Here is a 26749-nt window from a genome sequence, read left to right as displayed (position 1 = left end):
CTGGCTGCAGCGGACGTGCCATGTGCCGGAGTCAGATGGAAACTACGCCCTTCTGCATCGTTTTCAGGAAGCTCAGGCAATCCTCATAAACCTGCCACAATGTACGACAAACTGCCGCGTTCTCTGGAGCGCCCCGCGCCCCATTGTTGACGGACGCCGCCGTCAATAAAAATAAGTTATAGGGCCATAAAAATACCTTTTTCAAGCGATGCAGAACTTCGGCAGGTGTGCCTGGAGGCATACCTTCTGTCGTACAAACGTGAACGCACTCAGGCCGTGTGGACCCACCTGTGGTCTGGATGGATGCAGAAATGTGCACACGGTCGAGGGGCCGGTCCCCATGGAAACGCAGCTGCGATATCGATGACGCTGCCATCTCAATGACACTTGAGGCAGTTTGTAATGGTATTCCCGCCTGTATGCAGACTCGGAGTTACGCCGATGTGTCCACGAGAACAGACCCCTGCTGGAACTGCTGGACCAAGAACATAAAGACCGGTTGTCTGCCGGCCGGCAACGATGCTCGGTCCCGGCAACGGACGGGAAGGGGGAGCGGGCGGCGGTAGGAGAGGAAAGAAGTTGAGAGAGATGGGAGGCAAAAACAAAATAATCAGAAGAGGGGAGCCGCACTGGGCGTAAATAGTTTCGGTTTAAATATAAGCGAGACGACCGATTTTAAAGAATCTCCAATTTTGCGATTGATTTCCTCAAATGTTACTTGACAAAATGGGACAACGTGAAACTGTCACCGAGTTGGAAAGTAGAACATGAAACAGGAACTCCACGCTACATAGGGAGCGTAAAGTAGAAGTAGAAGTAGACGAGCGCAGCGCCAGAAACTGATGTACACATATTTCTTGAGTGTTTACAGTTTTAAGCAACCTAGGATGTTCAGGACACGGGGCCTTCACCTCCATGATTTTGGGACCAAACACATTCTGTTGCTCAACGTTAAGCCAGAGGAAAAAAACAACAACCTTGTTATCTTCCAGTTGAAAAATCCACTGCGCAGATCCACAAGAGCAGATGTATATCTTCCGCTCAGGAGGAACAGCAGAACGGGCGTATTGACAGAGCTAAGGGGATTGGAAGTAGTACGTTTGCTCCGCCATACCTGCAAAGTTTCCAACTGACAGAACAATAAGTTAAGTTGCGGTCTTTCTACATCTGTCAGTTGCAGTTGGACGGAGCGCGGTTACGCGAGGTTGCACTTCCAGACCGGAAAAACGACGTTTATCCGAATCGACAACATTAGAAGAAAATCGATGAAACCGCATGAACACAGTTAGTAGGCAACAGGAGAGCAGTCCACGTGCATCCATGTTGAGAACCAGCGCAATACACTGCAGTAGAATAACAATGAATGAATGTCAATTCACTTCAAAAAACGCGACTGATCCCAGGTTGCAGATGCAGGCGTGACGCACACAGGGATACGAGGACGGTACATGACAAAGAAAGGAAACATTAAAAGAGAGCACGGAAGCAGGAGAAATAAGAAATATAAGCAGCGACACACCGGCACACAGAGACGCAGCAAACCAAAGGATGTGATTCTTTAATTATTATGGAACCGTGGAGCCGAGAGAACGATTAAAGTCCGTCTGCAACAAAGACCATGTCAACCACCGGAAAATTAGTCTGGACATGGATGACAGATGTTAAAATTATAATCTTAATGTCCCATGTTCTGATTCACTGGCGGACTACCACCGCGGAACGTAAATTCCTAATCTCGTTCCAAACTCAATTTTTTTTGCAAAATCGTCGTTCGCCGGCAGACTCCCTGCACTCGACTTCGGCCGCGGGGAGGACTCGCCGAACGAGTCCGCCGCGAGAAGGTGAGACTCACGAGGGCAATCGCTCGCGAATTGGCCGGCGAATCGGCGAGCAAGTCTTCTCAGCGAGCTGAAAGAAAAGACTCCGGTCCCTGAAAGGAATCGAAACGCCCACCACTATGCTGCTGGCTAACACCTCCAGCCCACGAGACAGCTATTTATAGACGGGGAGGGAGGGGACAAAGAGGTAGACGAAGAGGGAAGAGAGGAAGAGAGGGATAGCGGAATGAAGGAGGGCACATGAAGAAAGGCAGCAGGGTGTTAGAGGGAGAGGGGTCCTTTTTCATGTATAGAGGAGGCGGGGAGGGGGGAGAGAGGGGTGGAACGAGCAGGACGGACAGATGAGATGAGAAAATTAGGGGAGGCGAGGGAGGCAGGAAAATTAGTGGAACGATGAGAGGAAGAGGAAAAGTCTTTTTAGATCAACGGCGAGGAAGGAGGGAGGAGAGGAGAAGGAGGGGAGAAAAGCCTCGGGGCCGCAAAAAACCCCCCAAAAAAACGGGGAAAGGGAAGAGTGATAGAGCATGAAATAGGAGCAGTTAAGGGGCACGGAGGAAAACAGTGATGCTGAAAGATGGAGGAACGGGTGTCCACCAGACTGAAACCCCGCCGGGGTCAGGCAGCGGCCGCTTGGAGGACAGATTAAAGCAACAGAGGCACTAAACTAATGAGAACAACTCGAAAGGCACATGAGGCAAGGAAGGAAGAAGGAAAGAGAGAGAGAGAGGCTGAATGATAAAGCATCTGTGTGAAGGTGTGCACGTCATCACACACAGGTGAGTCTTAGTGACTCAAACCTGACGCACTGGGAACGGACCAAACACTTGCGCACGCGCACACGCACACACGCACACACACACACACACACACACACAGGAAAAATAACTTTACATAAGCCAAATGTCCCTACTATTATTGCACAATGTTTTATTACGTCACCCTTGTGTCAAACACCATTAATGTGTCTATTGTTCATGTAGACGCGGAGGTTACTCCCCTTTATCATGCAAAGCCCAGATGACAGGTGAACGACTGACTGACGCTCGCTGTAAGATGTACACTCTGTCCTGAACAGACAGAACTAGAAAGACGGACAGATATAAGGCAAAACAAAAGCAATAAAACACATGCGCAAAGCAACAGGGAGCTATATTATGACATGATAGGACACAAATTCAAAAAAGCCTACAAAACAAGGTGCAGCGTGCAGTACTATTACGTGGAAATGCTGACGTGTTGACACCAGATCTGTTTCCAACAAACAGCCGTAATGCCTTTTTCTTCCTGCTCTCATCACTCGAGAACACCCACTGTTTTCCCATGCATTGATTTATTTAAGGCGGCCTGCCACAATATCAATATTGACCGCCACATGTTGATTTAAATTTTTTATTTTTTTTTTTACCGGTTAAAATGGGTAAAATCGTATTTAATGGTAGAGCTTTGTGAAGCACGTTGACCCTCCCTGCCCCTCCTCCGGGGCCACCTGTGAATAGCCCCTCCTCTCTGCTCACACTCGCAATCAAAACGTGATCATGCGAGGGATGTTTTACGAATAGCCCCCGTCGAATCAAACCCAGGTAATTAAAAACCCCCGACCAAAAAATAAAAATAAAAATCGGCCCAACGCTATCCTATTTACGCCTGGTACCGGTCAATCTTTAAAACAACCAGCCGCCCTTTACCCAACAAAGCTCGAGAGAAACAAAAAGCGGCGCCCACGTCCCAGAGACGCGCACCGCCTGTTGCTCTCCAGCGATCAGCCACACCCTGTGACAGGAGCAGGAGGCAGTGCATTACCTGGAATACAAAGTCACGCCGTTTGTTCGAGGTAATGCAAGTGGAGCGAGATGAACTGATTGAGATAAATGGAAAGAGAGCTCGAGAAAGAGAGAAAAATGACACATAATTACACAGAAAGGGATTTCCCTGTGTGAGTTGGAACAGGAAGAGGTTTCGCTGCGCGGATCACTGACTGTCGAGTCCCTGCATAAAGTGCATCGACGCCCTTCCGCCGCGTATCTCCTCTCCTTCCTCCAAACTCTCCCCTCCATCTCACACTCCTTCCGTTTCTCCTCGGTAGTTAAACACCCCGCGCACCCGTTCCCCAGACTAATGAGCTGAAACAGCACTAATGGTTGGGCAAATTAAGGACGACTGCCTGCAAAACAGGGGCGGCCTATATACTGGTTCGTCAAAAACGACAACCTTCTGAAGACATTCGAGTCATATCTTTAAGCCTTCAGCTTATTAAAGGAAACGCCATTGTTAAAAATATTCAAACAGGAGGGGGAAAAAAAGAAGGGCGAAAACAATTGGACTGCCTGATCTGGCAGTACACCTACAAGCCCTGCATGTTTCCACCGTGTACCTGATGGACAGTAACGCAGTTCATGCACGGTCAAAACTATTCATGTTCATAAATGAAGTGCTGTATACAACTGTATGTGTCTTTGAATAAGATAAGGGAGGATAAGTGACGATAACACCATTGTTACACATTCAGGTGTTGTGCAGCTGAAGTGGACAGAGCAGTGCAAGCAAAAGAAAAGGACAGAAAAACACAAATGAGGTCAAATATCTAAAATATAGGTATATATATTATTGATAGGATACCATATAAAGAATGTGTGTTTTTTTTATGGACTGTAAGGATCATTCATCAGCAGGACAACAGCTCAGGTTCCTCTTCGTACCTCCTTTCTCCGATCTTTCCTCGGCCTTGTCTCTGTATATTTTCTTTAGCGTAGTGTGTGTGTGTGTGTGTCCCCTGTGTGACGTGCGTGTACAAAAATATGAATTCTCCATCAAAGTCCCGTACCGAAACCAAGAGCAGATATGTGAACCGAGAGCATACAGTTTTGCAAACACACACACACACACACACACACACACACACACACACACAGGCGCACAGAGATGTCACAACATCCCCAGCAACTGCCAAACAACGTTACATACATATTACACAGACTTGAACAAAAAGATGAATGGATGCAAAATCCTGTAAGGAACCACACACACACACACACACACACACACACACACACACACACACACACACACACACACACACACACACACACACACACACACACACACACACACACACACACACACACACACACACACACACACACAAACCTGTTCTACTTCAAACAACAGCATATGGCTGCAGTGCACTGAGGCATGTGCACGCAGACCTCCGCAGACAAACGGATGCCTACGAAACACACTGTGAATTAGCGGTGGTGTGCAGAGACAGAGCGGCACCAGGGCTCTGTTTGGCTATGTAAAACCCTGTCCCTGTCACCTCGCTCTCAATGGAGCACTGTGTGTTTCTTTCAGATGTTCTGAAGCGTAAGTCAAGAGTTGTATTGTTAACATACACCCCCCCCCACCCCCCCTTTGTCCAGATCACTGCTACTGCATCAGTCCTCAAACCCGACGCAACTTAAAAAAATAAATAACAATCCAAACAATAATGAAATCAAATAAAACGATTCCATTAATGGAATTCTATCGTTTCAATATCGGAAAAATCGATTTGAAAATTGTCATTTTGACACATTGCGTGGAAGTTAGGCAAACACGTTCTACCGCCACAGATGTAATGTCTTAAAGTAGCCGCCAAGGGTCACTGTGAATGTCACTGATTTGAGTTTTTTTTGTCAACCAAATGCATTATCTGGTCACTATTCAGTTAAAATCCCAACATGGGAATTTTGCCTAATGAATTTTGCCACGGAGAGCTGCTGTAGAGTGGTACTCAAAGAAAGCACAATTCCTACCTTTCATTTACTGGAGTTAAAAAGACTAAAAAGCCTGTTTGGAAAACCGGCATGAGCCCTACTTTGAGTTTTCCTACTTTGAGTTTTCCTACTTTGAGTTTCATTTTGGCAGAATCGGTTAACCTCTCTTTTTTCCCTCCTCCATGTTAAGTTACATGCACAGGTGATATTTGATTGAGCATAATAGAAGACTGACAAAAAAACGATTTGGTACTGGCCCACTTTCAAAGGGTGTTGGTAGGACGACTGTTGCTGGTCTGGGAAAAAAAAAAAAAAAACCTCACCGCACCTGATCTGCATTCCGAACATGCAAGCTGCCGGCGCTGAGAACGTTTTGTTATTATTTTCTTTTTTTATTGATAATTTATTCAGCGGGTTGATAATGATGGCCGTAATCCTTTCATCAACCCCTTCGCACCGCGCTTACACACACTTTCACCTCGGAGCTGCCCGGCAAAGCCCCGGCAAAGCCCCAGCAAAGCCCCAGCCTTGGACTGATCCCGGGCAGAAAAGGATGAGGACGGGGGAGGCGGAGACAGATTGGACTTAAGCCGCCTTCGTACACATTCCAACAACAGATATCGACTGTCACCGCCGCCTCCCTGGCAGCCGTCAAAGTGCATGTGCATAGATTTTTGCGATGCAGGTACACTTTGCAATATGTCCGAGAGAATGGGAGACCTTGTCGCCCCGTCTTCTCCAGTCCAGTTGCTCCAATGAATGAAAGAAAGCTGAAAACTTCCTTTACGCAATGTGTGCAAAAAAAACCCCACACAAATAAAAAAAAATAGGCAGTTCTTTAATACGCAGATATGTACTGAGAGTGAATATGGTGGCACCCAAAAGTTAATGTTGATAACTTAAAAACATACATAACTCCAGCGCGTCACACCCGGCAGCCGCGACCTCAGTCGCAGCGTCTGAACCAAAATTGGTCGGGGAAGTCCACCAGTTTCAACCCATTCGGACCCCCCCGCTCGGACACCAAAAAAAATCCCATGTCGCAACGAATCGAGTCGCCATTCGTGGGATTCAGAGCAAAGGCGGCTTTAACGCTTTAAGGATCTCAACGGGACGACTTTCTAATCGCAGCCCGTTTTCACGCGCGGGCTGCCGCTGCCCTGCGTGGGCGGCGGCGGCGGCGTTAATGCATCTGCTCCACTACTGTAGTGGGCAACCTGTCCTGCTGGGCCGTCGGCACCAGAGCGGTTGGATATCGAGGAGACAATGGAGCAGACAACGCCTGGAGTACTCAAGTTGAGTGGGCTTACTATCAGGCCACACGGGACACCACAGTCCATTACCTCCAAAAGCTCCACATCGACCCCCACCCCTCCCTCCCTCCCTCTCCTCCGGCCTCTGCACTACTCTTCCTGCCTCCATTACCGATTTTGATTCGTCACTCACTTTCCGCCAAATCCTTTGAAATTATGTTATGGGGAAATGAGGTAACACGGAAACATCATCGTCTTCCTCCTTCTCGTCATTTTCTATTTCACCGTTCGCCAGTGTCTCTCCGTCGCCAACGGTGACCCAGGGTTTGTGATCAAACTCTACATGGATCCGCTTACAAACTTGATAACTAGGGTGCTGCACGCACACACGCGCACACACACTGTGCTGAGCACTTATTGAACACATAATCTACCTGTGGAACACACATGCACACGCTCCGCACATCTGGGGAGAGAATGTTTTCAATCAAATATTGATGGAACGGAAGGGGATGAGGGCTTTCAGACATACCAAGGGACACATGCACACAGGTTTTATGTACCTCCGGGGGCGGGGTCACCTTACTGGTCTGCACCACACACACACACAGACACACACACACACACACACACACACACACACACACACACACACACACACACACACACACACACACACACACACACACACACACACACACACACACACACACACACACACACACACACACACACACACACACGTCCAATGGCGCCCGAAAAGAAGGAGGCAGAAGCCAACGAGAGGAAGGTAATATCTCACATGTATATTCCTCCCCTCCGTCCAGCCCTCAATCTCTCACCAAACTATTTCTGTCTGTCCGTCCGTCTCTATCTCTATCGATTTCTCTCGCCTACTCGTCCCAACTCAGTATGGCTGAGCTAGAGTCAACAACAGAGGAACAGAGGTTGGCCGTAAATCACCCGCGGCACAATGAGCAGATAACAAAGCACCGCAGCCCTCAATTCACGTCCACATAAAGCCGGGGCAGCAGTAAACAACCAAGACCGACTTCCCTTTCAACCCGGTTTTTTTTTTTTTTTTTTGGGTTACAATTTGTCACCAACGCAAGAGTGCGTTTGAGAGCGGGAGAGAGCGAAAAGTGAGGGTGGCAGAAGAAGCAACTTCTCGTGCCTCGACGGGCGTTTAAATACGCGAGAGGAGGAGGAGCAGGCGGCTCGGGTGACGGATAGACACGCGCACGCCTGTGCAAGGGTGTGTGTGTGTGTGTGTGTGTGTTGATACACACACGCTGCCCACCCACAATTATACATCCAACAGAGAAACTCCGCTTCAGTAGCCGACTCGGACATTCTCAACCACGTGGGGTCACTTCGTATGCGCAGGGGGTCGGGGGACAAGACGGATAAATAGATTTTTGGTTGATATACACTACTCACAAAAAGTTGGGGATATTCGGCTCTCGGGTGAAATTTCAGGATGAACCTAAAATGTACTATAACCTTTACAGATTAACTTAATTTGACCTTCTCTAAACTTTTGAACACACATGTCCAACTGTTCAATGTTTCAGTACTTTTTGCACAACTTGCTGTTCTCTAACAAGGAGCTGAACGGCAAAATTCACAACAGGTGTTTGATCCATGAATCGACCAATACATTTCCTGGTTCAATTAGAATTGGTATTTAAACAGTCCTCTTCATCATGCTGTTCACATTTTGACAACATGAGACCAAGACGACACCTAACAACTGATCAACAGGACCTCGCATTGCGAGGCTTCAAACAGGATGTTCTCAGAGGGAAGTGGCCACTGAGCTTAGAGTGTCACAGAGTGTCATCAGCAGGTACAGAGATACAGAGAGACTGGAAGAGTCACAGAAAGGCATAGAAGTGGACGTCCTTTGGCCACATCCCACACTGATGAGCACTTCATTGTGAACAGTGCGGAACCGCATGATTAATGCCACTCAACTCCAGGCACATTTAAGGGAGGTGAGAGGCACCCAAGTGTCACGTCAGACCATTCAAAACCGTTTACATCAGCGTGGTCTGCGTGTTAGACGACCTGCGAGGGTACCTGACCACACCACCAGGCACAGGCATCATCCTCTTGGCCATGAGGCCATGGCCTCAGCAGACAATAAGTCGACTTGTGAAAAGCATGAGACGTCGTTGTCAAGCAACTTGTTGTCAAGTAATTGATGCTCAAGGGCACATGACAAGTTATTGAGACATTGACATTTTTTGTTGTGGTAAACCCACCACTGTTGTTGGCTTTTGTTTCAATAAATTGTTTGAGATGAGGAAATCACCATTGCATGCTTCTACTTAAATGCCCTACTTTCATGATATCATATCACTGTAGCGTAAACTTTGCGTGAATTTTCCATAAATGTCACCCAGAAACCAAATATCCCTAACTTTTTGTGAGTAGTGTATTATTTGTGGGGTTTTTTTTTTTCCCCTCTTCTTTTTTTGTAGGATTCCTAATTAGCCTCAATCTGCTGCTTATCGGCCCCAATGTGGATTGTAATGCATAACATAAGTGGTGCAGGCTGCAAAATAATAACGAAAAGAAAAAATATATATAAATAATAATCCGTAAGAGTTGCGAGACCTAGACACGGGTTCGTGGGGCAAAAAAAAAGGGAGAATTATTCAATATACGGCATATCTTTGGTACCCTGTGATAGGCTTTATATCCTTTGCTACTATATCAAAACATCACAAGTAAGGTGAGTGGAAAGTTGTTGCATACTGTAAAACTCGACATGACTCAGATTTCACGACATGACCCTCCCATCCTCTGAAAAGCGAGATGGGGATCAATTTAGCGGTCAATATTGCCGATGATGATTATGTCTGTGGCGGTGTTTTGTCTTTTGTTTTGTTTTGTTTTGGTTTTTTTTAATTGTGGGATTTGTCAATTATTGAGGCATACAATACCACAAAGTCAACCTCTTCATCTCATTGAACCAGCTCCCGGGGAATTTAGCCAGACATCCAGCGGATGGATGCGCGGGCCCTGGGAGCGACCGCATTAAGTGCGCCCAGGGCCTCAACGTCCTGCCTCGTCATGCCGTAGGAGTGAACTCGCTGACTCAATTCAGTGAATTAACACGGCTTACGGAGCCTCACATGTCACCGACCTCCCTGGCAGCAGGCAGCCTGGTAAAGCCTGTGTAGATTGACAGCACCGCCTTTGCACAAGGAGAGGAGCCGGCAACAACGTGTGAATCCTCTGGGTAGAGGACGGGTCATATGAAGGGCAGGGAATAAAGATCCACGTTTAACCGCTTCGATAATAATATTCATAATAGTAATAATTGATCAGGGTGATGGTAACCTACGGATACTTTTATCCTCAGTCTATATTGATTTCCGGTGCCTGAACACACTAATTTCACAGAAATTTGTGGTTTGTGTTGTATTGATCCGTGCTTAATCCAAAACGACAGCAGCTCACTCCAGCTGCCTGAGGTGCACGACCAGCTGAGCTTTCCATCCCCCTTTTTTTGAAGGGTGAAGGTGGAAACGCTGCGTTACGGTCACAGGTGGACAGTCCCAGGCTGGAAAAGTAAACGCCCTCACTCCGGAATGACTCTTCCATTTACAGGGGAAGAAATCTGCACGTGAACGGAGGGGGCTCATCTATCTAAGCTGCCTCTGTGGCGATGAGATCACAGGGGGCCGTGACGACTGATCCGGCGGAGGAGGACTTCCTGCTTCACTCACCGCAGTGAGAGTGTGTGTGTACCTCTCCCATTTATTATATTTATTTTATTTTTTTCTTTCTTTGGACCAAAGACACCGTGTGAATTGGAAGCCCAGCCACTTCTAGAGCCGACACGCGAGAATGAGTCCATGGATGGGATGTTTAGCCCACTGGAAACACCCTCCCTGTCACAGCACCTCCTCACTTTTTCCTCCTTTTTCATCTTTTTGCTTTATTTACTTCTGCCTTCATTCCTTCCTTTCATCAGTTTTAATATAGTTGAGTCTCATCGCGCTGATTTAGCTTGAAGTTAGTCTATATTCGCTTAAGTAGGCTGAGTATACTGGGGCAAAAGACAAAACAGGAATAACAAGCAACGTTTCAATTTGCATTACAATAAAAATCGCATGCATGCTTCACACCATTGTGCAAAGAATTGTGTGTTTTCAAAGTGAATAGTCCGACGCGCAAAGACACACACACACACACACACACACACACACACACACACACACACACACACACACACACACACACACACACACACACACACACACACACACACACACACACACACACACACCTCGGTCATTCTGCTCCAGTTATGACCGAGGAGACGACACTGTGCTGCGCTGCTATTTATAGAGTCGAAAAGTGAACAAAAAAAAAAAAGAAGAAAAAAAAAAAAAGAGAGAGGGGAAAAATCCCCTCTCTCTCCCACCCCCCCTCTCTCTTTGTCTCTGTCTGCCCCGCTATCTCCCCCCATTCTGTTTCCCCCAGAGGCATTAGCTCAGGTCATGGAGGATGGCGAGGGAAAACAAGGAGGGAAGCCAGAGACGGAGGGCAGCTCCTGAAAGAGAGACAAACTAAATAAGAAAGAGAGAAAAACAGCGCCACACACACACACACACACACACACACACACACACACACACACACACACACACACACACACACACACACACACACACACACACACACACACACACTCTTTGTTCTGTCCGTCGTTTTTGGTTCTATTTCTAGAAGATGAGCCCCTTAAACCTGAAACCCTCTGACTTGTTACGAAATCTATTCCAATCATCCGCCGGCTTAATTTGAAAATCTCTTAATATAGACACGTCAAATATTAAAGACCACTGGGAACAAAATAAAAATGTCTGCCAGTCTGCTTGTCAGTGTACTTTTTCATTTTGGTCTCTGCCGATATTATTTTAACGGAGAGAGAAGCCGCCTGCTTTGGCGCCCGTCCTGCGACCACGTGATTTTCGTTTATTCTACGGCTGCGCTCTCGACAAAAGAAAGTCTGCGTAAACACCCGGTGACAGAGAAGAGGGAGGTTGTCAAATGATGTTCAAACACTTCAGGAGCACGTGGATGCAGCCACCAAAACCTTGCCGCTGTATTCTTCTCTCGTGAAATGTCGCTCTCGCCGCACAATCAAAAAAGGTGAAGATACGACCGAAACATTCCCCGGATGTGAAGTCCATCGTATTATTTTAAAGACTAGGGTCAAAGTCTGCCGCCTATGTATCACAATATATTGACCATCATGATAAATTCTCCCATGTCCCCGGCCCACCCCAGAGTGCAGACGCAGCCCGTCTATGGGTCTGTTAAACATTCTTTGACACAGCGACACACCCACTTCCACACACTTAGTATCGGGGTGGGTGTCCCCCCACTTTGCTTCCCTGCCCCCTACATGTGCATGAGTGACATCCTGCCATTGGAATGTGGATAATGCAGGAGGCACACAATGAAAAGGGGAACTTCCCCCGTCTTAAATCTCACCAATACACTGTATGCACACTCAAGCACATGTAAAATTACGAAAAAAAAAAAAGAAAAAAAAAAAAATATATATATATATATATATATATATATATATATATATCTAGAGAGAGAGAGAGAGAGAGATGGTAGGGCTGGGTATTGGTACTTTAAGGTGTCGAAATAACCAAATGCCAAGTAGTATGGAAACCTCTCCAGGCAAACAATACCTGCATTCAATCCTTCAGCCAATCACCGCAAGGGTTCTTCGATGTAATGCGACGTGTGCATTTCAATGGGGAATTAGAAATAAGGGGAATCACAAATGTATTTTTATATGTTTGAATCAACCGCGCCCGGACTCGGCTCTCCGTGCACCCCGATGGCACCAACAAGGAGAACCGTGCCCCGTACTGCCAAATAAAACAATTAAAAACAGTGTGGGGGCCGGGCACGGAGGAATGGGCTCGTAGACCCGTTACGATTATTTGCTGCGCATAACGCACGGAGAGGGGGTGATCGGAGAGAGTGTCACGGAGAAAGTATCCCCGTTACGCACGATTTCATTCCATACACGCTTGTTTTGCTCCATAAGGACGCGTAAAATGAAATAAAAACATGGTGGTGGTGAGGCCCCAATCTGGGAGGTCCCGGAACATGTTCTGCCAGGATCCGGCACAAATGAAGCCCTGCTACCACAGCAGCACCTACGACAGTCTGTTTAAAGGATAGGTTCAGAATTTTTCAAGTCCGTCTTAAAACGACAGTCAGGTGTCCATATGAACAGTGAAACCATTGTAATCACTAATCGTTCTCCCGTACTGGCTATTTGTTTCAAAATTACACTCCCCAAATACTTAATTGTACAGTTTTGTACAGTTAATGAATAAATATTTCAATAATTGGAACACTTTCAAAATGTATTTGTGTAAAAATCATTTGGTTGGCTTGGAGTGGTGGTATTTTACGCAATGAAATGCTTCCATTCACATGACAGGTATAGTAGAAAAAGTATCTAATGAAGTACTCTATTGGTATCGGTATCACTTTAAGGGTACTTGTATTGGTACTGGTATCGTCAATTTTTAAACAATACCCAGCCCTAACAGAGGGAATAAATACAACAGACACACACAGATATGGCCAAACAGAAAAGCTAAGCATTACAGAGCCGGAATCACAAATAAACAATCAGAAAAAGTTAACTTGTAAACACAGGTAACAATAATTAGAAATCCATGTGGAAGAACGGGGGTGGAACAGGGGATATAGCAGTGTTGCCTTGCCGGATTTGGATCTCACCTCGGGTTTCCTCTGGTTAGTCCAGTTTCCTCCCATCTCTTCAAACACAAGCAGGTTAGGCCAACTGGAGACTCGTCAAACGTCCATGGGCGTCAAAAGTGTGGGAGTGACTCGCTGCGTCCAAAATTCCATACTATTATATGACGAAGCACTCCAAAGTAGCGTTTAGCACGTCCAAAACTATAGTATGTTCAAGAAGAAGAGAAAGCATGTGAAAAGTACCAGGGTGACATACTACGTTCGGTGAAATATCGTAGTATTAAAACGCTGGGCCCTACCATGTATCCCACAATGCATTTGCGGTACAAAACACAGGTAAAAGTTTTTATGCAGTGTCGCCGTCAACTCACAATGCGCTGAAAGGACATTATGACAATTTATAATGCATGAGAACGGTTTTACTCACATAGTAAAGCACAGCGGACAGTAATCGAACATGCAGTATAGTACTGCACATAGTACGCCATTTCGGACACATGGAGTGTGTGGTAACTTATGTTGTACAGTGTTTCTCAAATGGGGGAAATCATACCCCTAGGGGTACTAAAGGGGAACTGAAATAAAAAAGGTGTTAAAAAATATATGTTACATACGAAAATAAAATAAAACATACGATGCAACATAATTGATGTTCATTAAAAAAGAAAAAAAAATCCCTCCCAATGCCAATGAAGGGGGTACTCCGCTGAAATGTGATCTTAGAGGGGGGACACTACTAAAAAAGGTTTGAGAACCTCTGCTACATAGAAAGGAAAAATGTTGCCCATTTTTGCCCAAAATGATGTATCAAGATATGATGCTATGTCTTCACCTCATGATAATGTGATACCACTGAAAGACAACAATAACATCAATTAATTGACTGGTCCTTCTTGCAAGCAAGCAACTGCACATGTGCATATACAATAGTATAGTAACACAGTAGAGAAGCACACAAGTGCACAGACCAAAATGACGAAACAGACAAAACGATGAAACGGACAAAACGATGCGCCGGGCGTGCACACGCGTTCACAAGCGTGCGTCTCGGCGCTGAAACAGCAGTCGTATGGTTGCTGGAAGTAATTTTACGCTGACGTAGCCGAAGACCAGTTCAGAGACTTCAGAGACTATTTCAACAGATACTGTATCTCGCTGTATCACAGACAAAGAAAAAAAAAAACGACAAAAAAACCAACAACAATGGAGGCGAACCGTGGAAAACAGATTTAGAGGAGGACCAAAAGCAATGCACATATCCAGTAAAACCCTTTAATATACATACGTCCTAGACATCAGGCCATGGTGGAGCAGTTTTGTCCAGCTAATTATAAGTTTATTTAATTAATTATAGCTAAAGTAATTGGTAAAGATACGCCAATTCTGCATTTCCCTTCCACCCCCCAATTTTGGGTATTTCTCAATACCGGTAAATCCCAGACGATATCTAGTCTCATATCAGAATAGCAATATTATATCTATAGGTCGCCCAGCCCTGGAAGGCGGTGAATCCCGACCAGCTCCACGTTCTGTACCCCACCCCCCTCAAATTGTCAGCAATTCAAATCAGTGTAAACACACGTCATTGCCCAATGCCCAACATCCCTGCAGCTGATTACTCCTTTTTCTGTATACAAGGGTCCCACTTGTAAACATAACCGTACGGCGAACACTTATGAAGTGCTGCATATAAACTGGCCATGTCACGCCACCTCAGTCGCCAAACAGTCTATTTACAACCCTCTTTCATTTGTTGTTTGTTTATTCATCCGTTTGTGCTTGGTGCGTTTCTGAACGCTGCTTATTTCGAGTACTGGTGGCGCTGAAATTCACCCAAACTGGTTTGACCTCGCCCTCAGCTGTACGGCATCGCCAAGATATTTTACAATTGAAATTTTAAAGAGTCCTTAACTGACCAAGTGCCTTGTCATTGAGCAGCTTATTAAACCGTGGGCTCTTCAGCTTTTTTTCCAGCCCACGGCCCCAAAATTTTACACAATCCGGGGACGGCTTTTTTTTGGTGTAGGTTTGGTGACGTTCAGTTTTGGTCATATTGCACATATTTGGTCATGTTGCATATGGGGCAATATTCAACCTCTTGAATCTCGTGAATCTTGACATTTTTCCTCACGTGTTTACACACGCTTTCCCTAAAACATATCTCATATTCTCAGAACTAATACAAAATCCAAAAACACACACACAAAAGGCAAAACACCACAAATGTCCTGAAAAATAAAACTCTGCATTCAAAACAATGTTATATGTCTAATCACAAAGGTATCTTGTGTTAAAATGACACACCACACCATCATAGAAATAGACATTTCTAAGAGCCTTTTCAACATTTGATGTGCTCAATGTAAAACACTATTATAAATTGAAAACACGGTACGAATGCCTTATCAGGAGACTTACGCCTTTTGCATGTTCAGTGTTCCGCTTACTATGTATGTACAGTAGTCTGTTGTAAAATAGTTGGAATAATGTTTTTATACTGCTTCCTGTCTTCTGTTTCGCAGGCCATGTTCTCCCTGGGCCAAGCAGTGAGTGAGGTATCGCCGAGCTCGCCGCATCCAGCCCTGAAAAAGCTTTGACAGCTATATCTGCACATGCATCTTTCCAGAGCCTGCGGAACAGGTATACGCGCACGGGGATTGCGGTCATAGACCTTCCATCTCCAGGCAGAAAAATAAATAAATAAATCCTCAATCGGATTGAGAAATGTAGAATATGTCGGGAGATGAACTCTGTGGAAACTTATGCTGTCCCCGACGACGATGTACCTGGGCTGCTCTGGGTCATCGATCTGGCCCGGTGGAATGAGCATGTTGTGTAGCTTGTCCAGGTGAGACGGGCAGTGGCGTAGGGGCCAAGGGCAGCATGGTGACGGACGCCGCCGCGTTGGTTAATGGCTGTGCACAGACAGTAGCGACATTCCCTCCCCTTCCCCGTCTTTTTCGCGAGATTGCAACCAACCTCGTCGAGGAAAACAAATATATGCTCCACCGCGGCTGCATCTAGTATGATATTCAAAAAATAGACCTAGAGGGGTCAAGATTGTGGAGTACAAAACAGGGGGATTACAATAAGGTAGGTGGGTATCGTAAGGCTGCATCAGTCCTGTGAATGTGTAGGACTTTCTTGCACACAGTCAGAGCGCAATTTCACTCTGTGTTCCTTTCAAATGGCACCCTGCAGAACCATTTAGTCCTCATTTGGTTTTTGGCGCACGACCACGGTCCAGTGTACGTCATTGTTTTCTATGATTTTGCTGTACTGCATTTGCTTTACTTACTTTAGTTGTGTTACGGTGTTTTCTAGAACCATGTTGATGACTTCGCTCAGCTGCTCAGTTTTGCTGGTACTCTGCCCGGCCTCCCTCATTGTTGGTCATCGTCAACCGAAGTGGCCCGGATTTCATCAGGGATTATGGCTCTCATTGGTCTTGCTCATCCTCCTCCTCCTCTTCCTCGTCCCAGTACTCCTCCATTGCTCCAAACTGGAAGATATTGCGTGTGGCCTTTTTTGCAAAACCAATTATGTGCAACCTGTGTTTGCCCGTGTGCAGAGTCAGTGTGGATAGCAGGACATTTGAGTTTAGCATTTTGAATGGCAGTGTGCTCCATGTAAACACAAGAGATTTGATTCATGAAGATTGTGTCAAATGTAGGGAATTGCTTGTAGCGTAGTGCTGCAACTAACGATTACTTTCATTATCGATTAATGTGACAATTATTTTCTTGATGAATCGATTACCGTAGTTGTTTTTTCCATGAAATGACAGAAAATACTGAAAAAGGTCGATCACTGTTTCCCAAAGCGACATCCTTAACTATCTCGTTTTGTCCACAAAACGAACATATTCAGTTTACTGTCATACAGGACTAAAGAAAAATTCACATTTAAGAAGCTGGAATCAGAGAATTTGGAAATTCTCTTCTTAAAAAATGGCACACGATGAATTTTCAATTGTCAAAATAATTGGTGATTAGTTTAATAGTTGGCAACTAATAAATTAATCAACTTATCACTGCAGCTCTGGTGTAGTGTTTAAAAAAAAATAATAATAAGAATTAGAAGTGCAATTTCAGTGTAAAGCAGGAAACGTGCTTGCATTCTAGCAGAATGAGTCAGGGGATTGGTACATGAGTTACAGGTTGTGGTCACTGTGTCTCAAGTAACTGTAACATTTTTCTTCTAACACAATCGTGTGGGGTTTACTTACTCGACCACTGCCAAAATCCATCTTTTTTTTTTTCTCTCTATCAACTCTCGGCTTCTCAAATAATTCCCCTGTCTTTTCCTTATGTCAATGTGCCTCTTTCTAGAGCCTCAATACTTACTCCTCCACATTCTACACTTTGTGCTCTTTCATTATTTTGGTAAATCCCTCCGAAATAACCTTTCTCCGCATCAACCGGTGTCCTAATAACACACACGTCCCGAGACAGTGCACAGAGGCAGGAAAAACACGGTCCGGAAAGCAGAAAGTTCCATCTGCACGATTGGAATAGCCACCCTGTGCGCGTCGCCACGGTGCGACCCGCCTCAAACTGCTTCGCGACTCGCGAGGGGTCCCAAAGGTTAGGATAGACCGCACCGAATCTTATCTCAACATAAGCTCAATCAACCCAACACGTGGCCCGCACGCTCCAGTTTTGACCAGCCGTGAGGAATGAGAAGCCATTTTCAATTTGATCCCAGATTTGTGATTTCTGGCTCGCGGCAACGTGACCTAATCACTGGCCTCCGATCTGCAGCCGTCGGCCAATCGCGGCTCTTAATTTCCAGGAAGTGATTATTGAGACAATGTCAGTATTGTTTAAGATCCTTGCAAAACTATAACAAGGGAAAAACCATAACCCTCTTTACTCTAATCAGATCAACGCTGGTATTTAATAAGTCTCCTGTGTTTTTGTGTCTACAGATCAGGCTCCGATGTATGTCCTAGACTGTGTTTAGTCTAGGACATATTGTGTGTAATCACCGGATGCGTTGCATTGGCATTTCAGTGCATATATGTATGAAATTATGTATATGTATGTGACGAATAAACCTCTTGAATCTTGAAGCTACTTGGTAGAATTTTATTATTTTGAATTTTATACAGAATGATTGGCTCTTAAGGCGCTTAAGTACAAGCCTCTCTGCATTACAATGTAGTGCAGCTGAAATGGCCAAATATATTTTCCTCAATTCAAATTCAAAACAGTTGAATTATGAAGCAGGAATGAATATGTAAGCAGCAGCAGAGGAGAACATACACACACACCCCCCCCCCCCCCCAGCAAACATCAGACAGAAAGTGACTTTTCTCTTTAAATGTGCGCAGAACTGGAGGGCAGAAGGGAGAAGACACAAAGACAGAACGAACAAGAGAGAAATTGACATACTAACAAGAGGAAAGATCAGAAAGGGCGATAGCAGGAAGACTAAATGAGATGAACATGAGGAGTGAATCGGAGGGAGCAAATCAGAGAAAAGAAAGCAAAGAGTGGATGAGGGTGTGTGTGTGTGTATGTGTGTAAGAGAGAGAGAGAGAGAGAGAGAGAGAGAGAAATACTAATACCCCTTTCAGCTTCTCCTCTAGTGTTGGGAAATTCATGAACGATCCGATTCTTTTGAACAGCTCAAAATACATTTTTTATTTTATTTTTTTTTCTTCAAGTTTTATGTAGTTTGTTTAAGTTGCAATTTCCTCCCCAATCACACTGGAACCATGACACGCCTCTTTTCCGGCGTCTTTGTGACGTCGAACGTGACGCACCAGAAAAAACGGCTTTTCTTCCTGCAATGGGAAAAGTGTCAATCGCCTATTTAGCAGGTTTACCCGGGTGTAAACCCCCCCCCCCCCAAAAAAAACAGGTAAACCGGCTAATTTCGATGTGAAACCGATATGAGCCATGACATCATCTGCTTCTCATCAAGACACCAAGCATCTGTCCCCATTTCAATAATTCACTTACACCAGATATCATAAGAACAGATACTTCACATAATAACCGTATGCCATAATTTACACACACACACACACACACACACACACACACACACACACACACACACACACACACACACACACACACACACACACACACACACACACACACACACACACACACACACACACACACACACACACACACACGTTCTGTGCCATCCTCCACCTCCTCACACATTATCAAAATCAAAGCCAGTCAGGTTCAGTCCACCAATGCATTCAGGTGTATTGTTTGATTTTCGAAGTGACCTACGGTATTCTAACAGCAATCAATCAATCAGTATGAATCCGTATTATATACAATGTGACACCTCAATTGCCCTGCTGAATCAAAGGTAACGCTATCTTGTAGACCGGAAGCCTCTCTCATACGATCTGACAATGGAGGGGGGGGGGGGGGCACTGGCATGTACAGCACACGCACGCACATACACATAGACGCTGGGAAAAACCCTTGCATGTACACGCATGCACGCACACAGAAGGACGGGGTGGTGAGCACACAAGGAAGTGTCAGCTTCTGTCTCCCTTCCTCTGTTTCTCACAGCTGGCTACAGACAATGAGAAACGGTGAGGGGATGAGAGAGAGAGAGAGAGAGAGAGAGAGAGAGAGAGAGAGAGAGAGAGAGAGAGAGAGAGAGAGAGAGAGAGAGAGAGAGAGAGAGAGAGAGAGAGAGAGAGAGAGAGAGAGAGAGAGAGAGAGAGAGAGAGAGAGAGAGAGAGAGAGGATAAGTGGGGAGTGAAGTTAGGGAGACAAGGAGAGAGAATAACAAAATAATATATATTAAAAAAAAGCAAATGACATTCTGCGATCAATAGACGCCTGTGTCATTTCCCTTTGGAGTTTCCCTCTGGGGACGAATAATCTACCCATCTATAAGTTGCGTCGGCCATGCTTTTTCCGTCGCAGTTTCCCCTTCAGAGCAAAGAGCGACGATCACATTAAAAAGATAAGACGTCGGCTTCAGGTCTGAAAATGGGTCAGAAAACGTCTTTGACGCTTGAAACATTCTGTTGTGGCTGAGCTGCAGAAGCAAAGCCCGATAAATAAATGAAGTCACTGAGCGATAACCGCCATTTGTGCACACATGCAAATAAGCAAGCATTAAAAAACGAGAAAAAAAAAAACCTATGCAAACACAAATGTGCTCATGAGGAAGGAGAGAGGGGAAGGTTTCATCCACAATAAAAATATCTCCGCTTTCAAATCTATCAAGTGTGTGGGTGTGTGTGTGTGTGTGTGTGTGTGAGGGACATCATTTAAGACCTAAGGAATTTTAGAGATCAATCCGCAGAGAGAGGCGGTCTTGGGCAGAGGCCTGGCGACGTGCTGATTGGTCAGGGAAATCTGAACCTCTGGTAGGGTCTCGCGTCTGTCAACCAGCCAAGGAAAATTCACCAGCTATGAAATCAGCCTCTGGAAGATGGCCATGTTTTTAACATCTGCGTGAAGGAAATACGGAGGCAGGGTCACGGGGGCCTGCCGGTGTGGTTTTGGCAGTTTCAAAAGCAGTGCTCTACCTGGGATGGCCACGAGGTTGATTTCTCGCATCAGCCTACATGTGTTCACCAAGAGCTATCTGTCGTCATCTGGTGTTATCACGGTACGAGCGAATTGGACCCATCTTTGTAATAAACTAGCAGTGGATGAGATTTCACCCACCACGACTGTCATATTGTCCTGTGATATGATAATAATAAAAAACAAATTTAGTAACAAAACAAATGCTTGCTCATGCTCAGGTATTTCTAGATGGTAGACTCAACTGAGAGGCCAGCTTCCCTCCTATGGCACCAAATTAATAACTGCAATTGAGAGGAAACGTCTAAGCCGTGTGTGTGTGCGCACGCGCATAGAGGTCTAATCCGCCTTTTGCTACTGTTGAGGGAGAAATTTCAAGGTCTTTGAGCACCAAACAGAGTTGAGGGGCCCGAGGTCAGAGTCAGACACACACAGACACACACACACACACACACACACACACACACACACACACACACACACACACACCTAAGTTCTCGATCCCAAAAGGTCTTTGTGCTCTTCTCCTCTTTCAACTTTTGCCCCCCCCCCCCCATTTCCTTATCTTCTTATTCTTTCCTGCTCTATTTTCTCGTCTTTTGTATTTTTTTGAAACATTCAAAAAACATTGAAGAAAACAAAAAATTTAAAAAAAAGGTCCAAGTCTACTTCTATCAAAATGTGAAAAGCCTTTATTGAGATGGTTTATTGACGATTGAAATAGTTAAAAACATGGAGGAGTCTTATGGGCAAAATCAGCCTTCCCCCGGCCATGACAAAAAAAACAAACCAAAAAAAAAGCCACTCATAGTTTGGTTTAAAAAAAAAAAAAGAAAGCAAAACCGGCACAAGCCATACATAAGGGTTTTTTATACAAGTCAACAACTTTTGAGCATTATGTACTTCATTAAACGCAAGCAGTACCTGATACCAAACTACTGATGTCTATGACTATTTCTTCACTTTCATACAGACACCCTTCCCAGGGCCCCAACCCTCTCCTTCCCTTTCTCTGTGCAGCTCCATCCCTCTTTGTCCAGAGCCATACGTTGTCTAACACCAGACAGGCCTCTACTCGTCACCTTTGACCCAACAGGGGTGAACTCTGAACTCCCAACCCCCCTGCCCACAACAGTTAGACTGGAACTACTTGGTTGTCCCTATATCCTAATTTAATGGACATCCTCCAGCCAGGAGGCGGGTCATGGTGATTATTCACCCAGGCCATGCTATAAGTTTAAATAATTGGCATTTGTAAACCATGATGTAACCATAACCCTAATGCAATAAAGGGTTGTCGGCTACATCTGTTGGTGCCAACTTGAGATAAGATTAAACCCAAGTCTGCCCTCTTCCAAGAAAAGAGTCGGTCCATCCCTTCCCCCATCCATCTTCCCTCCTCCCTCCATCCTTTCAAACAAAGTATCGCTATGTAAGCTACCAGACCTTCTCAGCTCTTCATCTCACTCCCTCAAAACATTTAATCTATACATCTCTCTAATGACCCCTTCAAGCAACCTTGGGTGAGTTACTCCATGACCCTTGACCCTCCCTCCCCGCCTTCTTTTTATTTATTTTTCTTCTTCTTCTTCTTATTTCCACCAAAGCTTCAATGGATTTATCTCAAATAGGAGTGACCTGCTACAGATCAGAGGCCAGAAAATGCATGACACAGACCTCAAGAGGATTCCTTTTTCTTGACGGACACATACACAGGCGCACAGAGATGTCACAACATCCCCAGCAACTGCCAAACAACGTTACATACATATTACACAGACTTGAACAAAAAGATGAATGGATGCAAAATCCTGTAAGGAACCACACACACACACACACACACACACACACACACACACACACACACACACACACACACACACACACACACACACACACACACACACACACACACACTTCCCCTGAGCCCCACTGCTAGCCAGTTGCCCACCCAGAGTGAATGTGGCTGTGTGTGTGTGTGTGTGTGTGTGTGTGTGTGTGTGTGTGTGTGTGTGTGTGTGTCTGTAACCTTACTCCTGCAATTCTGCCACATGTCAGCAGTTGCACAGTCAGCTTTGACAGACACCCATGCAAACGCACAGCACCCATGCACACAGGATTACAGTGCATTTTTGAGAAAACTGCTCATCTCTGGATACATTGAGCCACCTTAGAATCCAATGCCCTTACATAACATCACCTTACATATGCATGCAATGGATAGCGGATATACCCTGTGGGACGTTTTCTATAAATGATCTGCTATTAGTTATTCTGGCCATACCAGCCCTGATGTGGGCTTGGGCTGCTCTTCCAAAAAGTAGCTCTCTACAAGACTGTAAACAAAGTTTAAGTTCAGGTCTAAGTGAGAGTTTCTGTGTAAACCTCTATCCAACTGAAAGAGCCCCATCCCCCTTGCAGCCAATTTAAGTAACTTGTTGTTAGTTCAATAAGCGAATTATAAGTCATGCAACAAAAAAACAAGATTAAATAAATAAATAAATACATAAATAAATAGGCCTCGTAAAATGACTGCAACCTAGAAAAGTACACGGATAATTGCTGGTCACAAACAAAGCCCTCGTATACCCTGAAGCAAAAGGTGGCGGCGGTCGACATGAGACTAAGCAGAAGTACACACCATAATTCCATGTCATGTTGTTCCATCTCTCTCTCTCCGTCCCACTCACCCTTCCACACCTAAAAGCAATTTGACTTGATTTTGATCCTCGCTTCAAAGAACTCAAACATAAAGTGAGTTGAACCGCATATTCCAAATGACCTTTAAAATAACATTACGACCAAAGTTTGACCTGATGGGTATAACGATGGAATAACGGACAGATTGGGAAAAAAACACACATAAAAAGCAAAAACAGAAAGAGAGCGGAGCAGAAGTATTGTTTTCGATAAACAAACAAGTGTTTCCTAGTAACTCCGCATTAGATTAAAATGATTTAAGCTCCTGGGATTCAGGAAGACTTGAGGAGCATCTTGTGATGTGGCTGGACCAAAACACTCTCACACGGACACAATTATGCACAAACGTTCACAGAGAGACAGATATTCACACACACACACACACACACACACACACACACACACACACACACACACACACACACACACACACACACACACACACACACACACACACACACACACACACACACACACACACACACACACACACACACACGATAGTATGATCTTATCGTCTTTTGACTCCCGCAAATACCTACTTTTCGCCGAAAGGCCCATCATGGCCGCCCTGAGGTTTTCCCCAACAGCGGCAACTCTGTGAGGAAAACATTCCTGGATTCTGATATAAGGCCCAACAGCTCTGCCCTGAGCACCTGAACGTAACAAAGCCGCTCCAGTAGATAAGACAACGCCACTTTGTTGGTCACTCCACAAGGTACGGCGGCAAACAAAAATCAGAGAGACCGAACATCCCATTTTTGTGAATAAAAGAGCCGACCAAATGTCTTTGCCCGATATCCGGCGCGCAAGAAGCGGCGACTCCCGAATATTTCTACTTGACATTTCTTTCACACTTCACCTGACAAACAGTGTGCGTTTGTCCTTTGGTCTTGTACGCAGCGTCGCTTTGACCCAATTATCCATGTTTAAGAAGTAAGAGGCCGGGGGGAGTTTTAACGTGATTCTACATCGCTGTTTTCCACTGGAACCTCAGCCAACACCCGGGAACGTCTCATGACCGGCCGACACCGTTAGCCGCGATCTTCACCCCTGCAAAAGGACCTCCGTCGGCCCCCGTCTCCTCCTCCCTCACTGTCCTATCTCTTATTCTCCTTTCCGTATCTCGTGCGCCCCCCTCCCGGTTTTACTTTCTCGTCAAACAAAACTAGCGCCCGGCTCCTTCAGTTGCTTTGTGAACGCCGTCACTCATACCCGCAACTCCTTTTCATGTCAAGGTAGAGTTAAGGAGAAAGAGAGAGAGAGCCGGGGGGAGTAAGAATGCGGTTCTGTATCTACAGCAGATAAGTGCAAAGTTGTAGCAGTTGACTCTGGTGGCAGCGGCGGCAGCATCCTGTGGTGCGCCGTGTGCCACCCTGTCTGCCGCTCGGCATTTCGGCAAACAGTAGCTCACTGTCTGGACGGTTTGCAAAGCGTACTCACTCTTTTCCGAGCGCTGTTAGCATTCAAACAGTTCTACAAATTCTATTGCGGGAGCTGCCGTGAGGAATACCACTCCACTACAGTGCTGCTTGCGCATGAGTGGCTGCACCAGAGAGGTTATAGGGATCCAATTTCTCACAGTGCAAAAGGGCAGATTAACTGCGGTTGCCGTGAAATGAGGTGCATCCACTTTACCTGGCGCAAGAATTTGGACCGACAACTTGCATTGTGAACTTATCAATGTGGGGCAACAGTCCCCCCGCCAAAAAATGTATCGCAACCGCATTAAACCACGGCACATCAGCTTTTAAACCACCACTGCTGCATATTTAAGAGTTCATCTGAGGCCATGTTTTGTTAGGCATCCCGCCCCGCCTGTGATCATTTTCGCAACTAGTGGTGTTGGTTGACTGATGCACCACAGCATCCGTTCACAAACAGTCAACTGTGAACCAGAAACACAGAGCAGTTGAATTCAAAAGAGTGTCCTGAGCGCTGGGTGGGATTAGAAAGGACATTGGAGCGAGACCCTCAGGCATGTGGGCCGTTGACTTCCCATGATGAAATTATTGAATTTAACCGAGAAATTGACTTTAAAACCGATCAAGAAACTAGAAGACTAAAGAGACAGGCAGGTTGGTCTCATTGCCTTCTGCCTGACCTGTTGCACTTCTAAATACATGCTTAATACCAGCAGGAAACCAGCAGAATGGATGGGAATTGGAATCACACATTTAGATCTTGTGTCATTTAGACCCTTAAATTTAAATGCACTAAAAATGTGATCACAAAAGTGGTCGCTTCTAAGCATCCTTCTTAAGTACAACCTAAAAAAAAAAAAAGGAAACCAAATTTACAACAGTGGAGACCTACCTGTAGTTCGCACCAGGCCACCTCAACCGTCGTTTCCGTATCCAGTCCCTTGTACACAGTCTTGAAGGAACCGCGGCCGATCTCGATGTCGAACTTCAGGAAACGCCCGTCCGGCGAAGTCCCAACTGCTTTTGTCTCGACCTCCTCGATGTCCTCCTGCACTCGTTTCTCTGCCTCCCTCTGCTCTGCCCGGGCCTTTGCGAGGCCCTTCTCCTCCTCCTCCCTCTCCTTTTCCTCTGTAGGACTGCTGCTGCTACTGTCGTCTGCGGATTCTATCACTTTGCCATCTTTTGCGACCTGTTTTTCCTCCGGCCCTCCCGGGAGCAATGTCAAATCGGGCTGTTTGACACTGGCCGTCTTATCCGTAACATCCAACACTGTCGGGCCGGGCTCTTTAACTGCCCCGTCTGCACTACTGGCGGCGTTGCTCGCGGAGAGACCGGCACCCGCCTTCCCGCCGACACGTCCGCCGTCGCTAGCATCTTGACTTTGCACCTCGGAGACGACACCGCTGAGGCAGGGCTCGAGGGGGGCGCTCTGTAAACAAGGACCCCTGGGCGTCCTCAAATCCTCCGCCTCCCGGACACCCG

General features: G+C 45.7%; 1 protein-coding gene across 1 annotated transcript in view; it reads right to left on the bottom strand.

The window, feature by feature from the left end:
* wnk1b (WNK lysine deficient protein kinase 1b) overlaps positions 1 to 26749 on the bottom strand; it is a 100198-nt gene that overhangs the window by 73022 nt on the left and 427 nt on the right. Inside the window, exon 1 of the mRNA XM_080022208.1 lies at positions 26160 to 26749. This exon is cut by the window's right edge and continues 427 nt beyond it. Within this exon, the coding sequence (XP_079878334.1) occupies positions 26160 to 26749 (590 nt within the window). The remainder of the gene's footprint in view (positions 1 to 26159) is intronic.

Source organism: Zeus faber (genome assembly GCF_960531495.2).
Source record: "Zeus faber genome assembly, chromosome: 21".
Classification (NCBI taxonomy): Eukaryota; Metazoa; Chordata; class Actinopteri; order Zeiformes; family Zeidae; genus Zeus; species Zeus faber.
The sequence above is the reverse complement of the archived record's forward strand: the minus strand, read 5'-3'. Positions and strand labels throughout refer to the sequence as shown.